General features: G+C 39.8%; 1 protein-coding gene across 1 annotated transcript in view; it reads left to right on the top strand.

Annotated features, from left to right (window-relative positions):
• Nucleotides 1–8682, top strand: part of Pias1 (protein inhibitor of activated STAT 1) — a 102802-nt gene that overhangs the window by 64515 nt on the left and 29605 nt on the right. Inside the window, exons 5-7 of the mRNA XM_021171432.2 lie at nucleotides 481–571; nucleotides 1362–1496; nucleotides 6476–6581. Of these exons, the coding sequence (XP_021027091.1) occupies nucleotides 481–571; nucleotides 1362–1496; nucleotides 6476–6581 (332 nt within the window). The remainder of the gene's footprint in view (nucleotides 1–480; nucleotides 572–1361; nucleotides 1497–6475; nucleotides 6582–8682) is intronic.

Raw genomic sequence — 8682 nt, 5'->3', positions numbered from 1 at the left:
CCTCCCGAGTGCTGGGATTAAAGGCATGCGCCACCACGCCCGGCTATGGAGTTTAATGGACTTCTAAGTAGTAGATTTATACATATTTTGTGGTAACTTAGAGTTACTATTATCTACATATATTTTATGCATTTATAAGCTATCTAAATTCTTAATGTTTTTCAACATCTAGACTAACTGGTTTTTCTTTCAGTTTGTTTAAGATATCACAAATTTATGCACATGTGTGCACCTTTGCATACACACACACACACATACACACACACACACACACACACACCTGTGCAATTCAGACCTCTGTTCAATGGTCAACTTTGTTTTAAAAGTCTGTTTACCTATGTTTATTCCTCATGTAAAATATTCTTTTTTATTGTTTGTTCTTTTTCTGTTTTAAAATTGATGATCTTTCAAGTTAACTATCAAGTTAAAATGTTAGAGGTTATCTTTTAATAAGAAATAAACTCAATCTTTGCCGTTTAGGTTTTGTTTATCAGAAACCAGTTGTCCACAAGAAGATCACTTCCCACCCAACCTTTGTGTAAAAGTGAATACAAAACCTTGCAGCCTTCCAGTAAGTTCTAAAAGTAATTTCTGAATTAGCATTTCCTAGGTGACTATTATATAAGTCATCTTAGATGTTTTTAATTATCATTTTGGGGACTAAGGATGCTTGGTCAATGATAGAGTGCTTGCTTAGTATTGGAAAGATGCTGAATTCAGCTCCAGTACCACAAGGAGACATTTTCTATGTGTGTCTGTATGTCATTATATGTGACTAGGTGAGGCTCGATAACATAGGTTAGCAGTTTTGATATGGAGAGAAAATTGTAGCATTTTGAGTTAGCCATAGTAGCATCTGTGTTACACTTTGTTTGGGGATGCATGTCATCAGTGTCTCGCAGCTGAACTCCTGTGACTGTGTGCCTGTGGGCGAGCAGGGTTTGAGATGCTGACCTGCCTTATATGGGGTGGGGTGGGAGCTGTGTTTGTTCCCCTCAGAAAAGTTTTTTGTATACTTCTTTAAGACATTATGAACTCACTCTGATTCTTAAATTAAGAGAGTTTGAATTTCTATCACTAGGGGAAGCGGGAGGGGATTTTTGGAGGGAAAACTAGGAAAGGGGATAACATTTGAAATGTAAATAAAGAAAATATCTAATAAAAAAATTTCTATCACTGGTATTTTTCTCAGTCTTAAACAAGGCTGGTAAGTTGTTTGGAGAGATTGGGTGACTAAGTGTTTGCTTCCTTACTTTTTAATGATATCATTTGTATTTTCTAGCCTGTACTTTGTACATTGTTTTGTTTAAGAAATGGGACCAATTGTGGAATAGCAGAACTTAATTTTATTTTTTCCTTAGGGTTACCTTCCACCTACTAAAAACGGTGTGGAACCAAAGCGACCTAGCCGACCAATTAATATCACCTCACTTGTCCGATTGTCCACGACAGTACCAAATACCATTGTTGTTTCTTGGACTGCAGAAATTGGAAGAGTAAGTAAGCTTTTGTTTGTAGCTATTTTCCTGTCATAAAGAAGGGTTAATCACTATGACTTGCCTGAGTTTATATGTGACTTATACTGTAAATGAGTTGAAAAGGATTTTTGTCCCATGGTGAATCTTTAAGCTATTTCTATTGAACCGTGTAGTATCATAAACTTCTTCCTATGTCATTATATATTCTTTTGCAGCTTTTTAAATGATTATATCATATGGTGATAAGAATATACCACTATTTAGCCTGTTCTCTGATGTTGAGTATAGTTTTGAATACTGTCCTGACAGCTGTAGCTTTCCATAGATGAATGATGATTTCCTTACAGTAAATTCTCAGAAGTAGAGTTTTGAGCCAAAGAGCAAGAAGGATTTTGAGAAATTTTGTGTGCATTGACAGATGGCTTTCCTCAAAGATGTACAAATGTGTTCTCTGATTTATAGTGTTTATTTGCATGTGAACACTATTATCTTTAAACAATTCTTCAGCATTAAGTAAATGTCAGCATGTCGTACCCCTTTTGTTTTTGAGAAGAGTAGGCATATTTGGTGTTTATAACTATTTACATTTTAAATTTGTACCTGTGTTCCTTTTTCTTTTGTACTTTTCTTAGTTTTCTTACTAGGCTTAATCTATTGAGAATTCATTCTTAGTTAAATCTTACAAATCTTTGTCTCCAGTTTGTGAGCTTTTTATAAAGGCGATTACTTATATGTAGATTTAAATTTTTATAGTACCAAATGCTAACCAGCTTTTTGCTTTGTAGTCTTCTCCCCTTCCCATAATGCTCAGCCTTTGCATGCTTCCCACGGCTGGTAATAGTAGGCTACTAGATAGGAAGAAGGTTCCTTGTGTGTCTTTAGATAGTTAGTGCATCTGGAATTCATGTTGTTTGAGATTATTTTTTCACTTGTTAGTGAACCCAGTTCTAATATCGCTAAGTAAATGAAGTAAATGGTAGTTATTGTTACGTAATTTTTTTATATTCTGCTCCTTTTTATGAGCTTTCTCTATACTGTTTCTTAGTCTAGCATTCATTTTCTAGAATAATCTTTTAAATTTTTATTTAAAAATTATTGTACCTTTTTAGTGTTAACCCTCCTATCCATAAATTAATATATATCAACTATGTGTTATATACTGCATAATACTATTGTAGGGAAAACAAATTTTTATTTTCCCGGGGCCTGAGATCTGGAGGCTTCATATGTACACACAAAGAAATGTCCATTTGTTTAAGTGCTATAAGATAGCAGTGGCTGGTGATCTTAGTGTATCTCCTCTTTCAAGTACTTGAAAGAGGAGAGAGAGAGGTCAGGGAAGGGATTCACCAAGGAAGCGGTGACTGAGAGTAAAACTGGGAGAAAGATAGGGAAACACTCAGAGGAAATACAGCATCCCAGAGACAGGGATCCTTGTCTTTCCCAAGCAACTGAAAGGGTTTCACTGTGACCGAAGTGTAGTAAGTGAAAACAGCATCAGGGACCTTTCTGGAGAGTAAGACGTGCCTCAACCATGAAAGGCTTTGTAGGGAATGTCAAAGGTAAGCATTTTCTCTTCATATGCAGAAAGTTTCCATGTTCCCATTTAAAGCGAGGTCACTCCTTAGAGGGGCTCAGTAGTGGGGATAGTTGCCAAGATCATACGGTCGTCACCTGATCAGAGCCAGTTATTACAGAAACATTCATAGGAGCACCAGTGATTAGGAACGATACCCAGTGTCAGTGTCTGCCTCCACATGCACATACAAATGAACTTACAGACACACATAACTGTTTGAATGGAGAGCTGACAGGTGACATTAGCAAGAAGTGTTCAGTTGTGATGGGCTTGGAGGTAAGCTAGAGGGTTGTGAATTACAAGCCTATCACTCAGAAGAAGATGAGATGAAGGGGCTGACTGTGAGATTGGCAGTTCTTTGTCTTAAAGGGAGAATCTGAAATGTGTCTGGATGGTGGCAGGACTCTTCTAGAAGAAGGATAGTCAGTAGTGAATTGCATCCTTGAAGGAGCTCATAGTAACTAGGACAGACAGCTTCCTCAGTAGGACAGTAAAATGATTGGAGGGGCTAGAGAGATAGATAAGTTCTGGTTTTGTGATTTCTCTCACATCTGTCAGGTAGGAACTGAGATAAGCTGAGAGAGAAGTTACAGAGAGGGACTTGGAGACAAGTGGTGAAGGAAGGTGTTAGCATGAGACACTGTAAAGCTCCCCTTCACAGTATTTCGCCACATATGAACTGTGGAATTTCTTAACCACACACCTTCCACACTTTGCTTCTAGGTCTTTCTCAGACTCAGTAAGATTTCTTGAGAGTCACAGATGAGTAGGGCAACTGGAGGATTTTAATAGTAATCTGTAGTGGTTTCAGTCCCAGGAGCCATAGTTGTCCATTTGCTCAGATTCTCCTCGACGCTGCTCAGTGAGTCCATAGGTGGGATAGCTGTCCTGCATCCGTAATTCCTCTGCTATTCTTTTATACATAAAATTTAAATAAATCTTTAAAAGGTAGAAACAAAATTATTTTTGTGAATCTCAGATGACTATAATTACATTATTTTAAAATCACTAGTTTAATTCAGCTTGTGAGGATACTCTGAAAAGTGTGTGCAGAATGTCTCACTCTGTTATACAGAGATACTTGATCACCTGGCCTGGGCTGCAGGGGTATAATTCCAGCTGCTTAGGAGGTTGAAGCAAGAGAATCTCAAAATTAAAACCAGCCCAATCAGTTCTAGGCTGGCCTATGTAACTTCGTGAGATTCTGCCTAAAAGTACAAAGTAGAAACAAGGCTGTAATTACCTAGTAGAAGGGTTGCCTTACTCACAGGAAGAAGCCTTGTGAAAGAAGTTTTGACCCCCTTGGAAGAGGAGGTGAAAAGGAGGAAGAGATATGTCTCTTCAAAGAAATTAAGTAGACTCCACACAGTTCTTGAAGGAGAGAAGCATATTGTAACTTCTTGTTCTACTCTGTGGCACTGTATTTAACATTTATTAAACTCTCACTGTGAATGGTGGAATTATTTGAACACTACTGTAAAAGGGGAACAGAGGACATTGTTTGGATTATGGAGAAAGTATCTTACAGACTTAAACAATTTTATAAATGTTGCAAAAGTACAGACAAAATGAACAATTAGAGATGACATACAAATAGTTGGGGCCTAGGTGGTACCTTAGGGCTGGCTGGCAGACACACTGACTAGCTGCTGTTGGTTTGGTGTCTTTGTGTGCAGTGTCTCCTGTGACACTGGTACAAGTGGGACTTCACTCCTGGCACTCCTGCAGCGTCTGGTTTCCTCTCTGGTTACATGTTTCAACTAGAGCACACGTACCGTTTCACTGAACTTGGTTTTGGAAGTTTTTTGTTTGTTTGTTTGTTTGTTTTTATCTCATCATAAATACTAATAGAAAGTCCTGGGTGTAATTCCAAGGTTGAAGGTTGAAGCTGTCAGTCCAGAATCTCACAATGTTGATTAGCATCTCTCCAGTTTCTGTTTGGAGTGATGGTGAACAAGGTTAGGGTTTCTTCCTAAAAAAAACTCTTTTCTTCTGAATTAGATTAGTAAATTGTGTGCTTTAAATGTAGGGACATTGTAAACTTGTACCTCCCTCATTACAATACTGTGGAATGTGCTCTAATGAAAGTAAGTTTGCTGTTTGCGACTCAGTTTGTTTCCCCACCCAGAAAACATATGAGAACTTGACAGGAAGTGTAGCTGTTGAGGGGTGCTGGAGGGTGTGTCCCTTTGTTACTAAGTGTAAAGACGTAGAACTAGTGCTGGGAAAAAAGCTCCATGGCACAGTGCCTTCTGAGTGGATGAGGCCCTTGCTTCAGACCCTAACTCTGGGGGGGTGGAGGGGGTGTGGATGAATGGATTGGAATGTTCGTGGGGTTAGGCTAGGATGTTCTAATAAACTCTGATGTGTTGAAGACTTAATGGAACTTGCTCACTCAGCACTGCCTTCTGGCATTCTTCCCCTTTCTTCCTAGTTTCTACTGCCTGGGCCATCCCAGCAGTCACATGATCATAAGCATAGTGTATAATCTGTGCCGCAGTTTCATCAGCCCTTCAGAATAGAGCAGTATCTTTTTCTCCCCTACAGACCATAGACTTAAGTTAAAAGGACATCTGTAGTATATATCAGGAGTGCATTGTAAACTGTTTGAAGACTGTTTTCTCACTTCTTTCAAGTGTCTTGATCTGCTTAATCCCATCACACCCTAACCAAAGAGATCCTTCAGACCTTCCCCTCTCCTCCCTCATAGTCTTGGCCTTTTTTTCTTCTTCCTCTTTTCCAGCCATGCACCCTTCACTCATCTTGGCTTGCTAGCTGCTTCTCACACCACCTTCTCAGGGAGTCCTTATAGGCATTGGGTGTCCTGCTCGTCTTCAAGCAGAGCTTCTCTGTGCAGCCTTCTTTACTGTTCCACTGCTTGACGTCTGCATGGCCCAAATCAAGTGTCTTTAAGATCTAGGAAGATGTAGGTGTAGTGAGGCACTAAGTGCGTAGACTGGAAGCCCACTCCATGGTGATGTCTAATAGCTACTACTTTTTAGAGTGTGTGTTACCTATTGAGTACAGTTTATGATACCTTCAACATCTTAAGGGCCCTAGTTTATATTTAGTTTTAATAGTGTTCTTTCATGTTAGAGCCTTAAATCTATTACCTTCAAGTACGTGGTGGAGTAAAGCAAAAGCACTGGGCTGGCATCCTCAGCTTGGCACTGGGGTGCCACAGTTAGGGTAGTTTCTTTACCTTTCTACCTTAGTCTTCTCAGCCACACACACAAACTTAGTTTCTAACCACCTCAGCAGCCTATAAATCAGGATTCACAGAAATACCTAGGATAGTGCTTGACACACAGTAGGTGCTACAAGAAGTGTTAGTTTTCCTTCCCTGTTGCTGTGGGTTAAATAGATATGCTGTTTACTTAAATATGTGATTGGTTTTCTACATCTTTTTTTTTTCCAGACCTATTCCATGGCAGTATATCTTGTAAAACAGTTGTCCTCAACAGTTCTTCTTCAGAGGTTACGAGCAAAGGGAATAAGGAATCCGGATCATTCTAGAGCTTTAAGTACGTATGATAAACTTAATTCATATATGTAGCTAAACTATCTTGTTAAGGTTAGAGTAGTGGTTTTTTTCTCAACTCAAATTCTAGTGTTTCTTTGGGTTTTGTTTTGTTTACCAGAGCCTGTTGTTATAGAGGATTACAAACTCCAAGAACCTAGTATTGTGAGCTTGTAAATTAAGATCTAAGGGCAGTTTTAATGTCTTTGCCATGAACTATATTTAATGATCTGTGTTTTACAGATCTTAATATTTACTTTGTAAGGTTACTTCTTGAACACAGTATTTTTTTTTACAGTGTCTTAAAATCAATGTTTAAGGAATTTTAGGAGATGGAAAGGAAATCTTGGCATGAATTCCAAGAATGTTATTACGGTTTTCAAGAATATTTTAGACCCAGGAAAAATACACAGAATTATATGATGACTGTCCCCTTGCTTTTACCAAAGTCAAAAGTCAGTCAAGTGGCAAACATGAATGTTACCTTGGGCATAGTTCTTCATTTCTTGGTGTCTTCTTATCCTTGTTTGTAATGATAGGTTTGTTACACGTGATTTTTAAAGAGTATTTTTTGAGAATTTGATCTGTGCAATCTCACACACACACACAGCTCCCCTTTGAATGTTTCATTTAATGTATTAAAATGAAAATGTAAGATCTAAAAGTGGACTTCCTGGCTTCAGGTTTTGAGCATCGGTGCTTTTCTAACGAGGTGGGCTAAGTTCTTCCTCCACTCCCTGCTCCAGAGGTGTGGGCTCCTTGGAGGAGAATTTGGAGGTAGAGGTTTGGTGCTTAGGAAGCAGCGCATTGCACTCAGGAACATGATGGCTGACCTTGATTCTGTACCTTAGGCCGGCTTCAAACTTGCTGTGATCCTCCTGCTTCATGTGCTGGGCTTACAGGCTAAACTGCCACACGCTGAACCTGCATGGGAAGCTCTTAAGATGACTTACTAATAGCAGCTCGTTCTCAGATTTGTTGTTAATCAGATTTGTTCCCACACTCTGGTGGGAAGAATTAAGATACTAAGGCCAGCTTCCTCATAGCTCCCCTGCAACACAGCTCCTGGCCTTTCTCCACCCTGTTTCTGTTGCAGAGTGTCCAAACTAGAAGATCTCACTATCCCTGGCAAACAGAACACCTGAGATAGTTCACTGGAGGTCTTTTTCAGTACTGAAAGGATCCTTTTTTGAAAATGCAAATAGCTGGGTATGGCGGTACACACCTGTATCCCTAGCTACTCGGTGGGCTGAGGCAGGAGGATCATTTGAACTAAGAGTCAAAATTGGAGCTAAAATGAAAGCATCATTTGTGGGTCTAAGGAAATGGAGGCATCATGAGTCGGAGACAAGAAAGAAAGGGTCCTGACAAGAGAAGACGGGGTAGACATCTGCCTGGAGGGAATGTGCAAGAGAGGCATCCTTCTTTTTTCAAAGCCTCGATGGAGTTATCCCTGACTGAGTCTTTATTCTTGCCGTGCATTACTAGATCGCAGCTAGTCAGAAAACCTGGAATTGTGTGGTAACTGTGGGGAAAAAGACAAATACACAGAAGAAGGCAGATGAAGCTTTTGGATTTAACAACAAAGTAGGCTGCTTGTATAGGCTTTTGATTCTTCTACACTTGCAGCTAGAGTGCTCTGAAGGTTCTATCAGGAGGGCCTGAATTGGAGTTTCTAGGAACCTGTCCAGCTACCATTACACAGCAAGACTGCCTAATTGCCAAGCTACTTACTTCGCATCTCTCTGCCCTGCTATCTGAGTGGGAGTTTTATGGAAGTTCTGCTTTCTCATCCTTACTGGCCAAGTGGATGAATAGAGTATTAGTTGGATTCTACCAGTATTAAATATATTTCAGGCTGGGTGTGGTGACAAACATCTTTAATGCCAACACTCAGGAAGCAGAGACAGGGGCAGGCAGATCTCTGTAAGTTTGAGGCCAGCCTGGACTACAGAACAAGTTCCAGGACAGCCAGGGTTACACAGAATAAATCCTGCCTTGAAAAAACAAAGCAAGCCGGGCGTGGTGGCGCACGCCTTTAATCCCAGCACTCGGGAGGCAGAGGCAGGCGGATTTCTGAGTTCGAGGCCAGCCTGGTCTACAAA

Source organism: Mus caroli, chromosome 9, assembly GCF_900094665.2.
Source record: "Mus caroli chromosome 9, CAROLI_EIJ_v1.1, whole genome shotgun sequence".
In the NCBI taxonomy this organism is placed as follows: domain Eukaryota; kingdom Metazoa; phylum Chordata; class Mammalia; order Rodentia; family Muridae; genus Mus; species Mus caroli.
The sequence above is the reverse complement of the archived record's forward strand: the minus strand, read 5'-3'. Positions and strand labels throughout refer to the sequence as shown.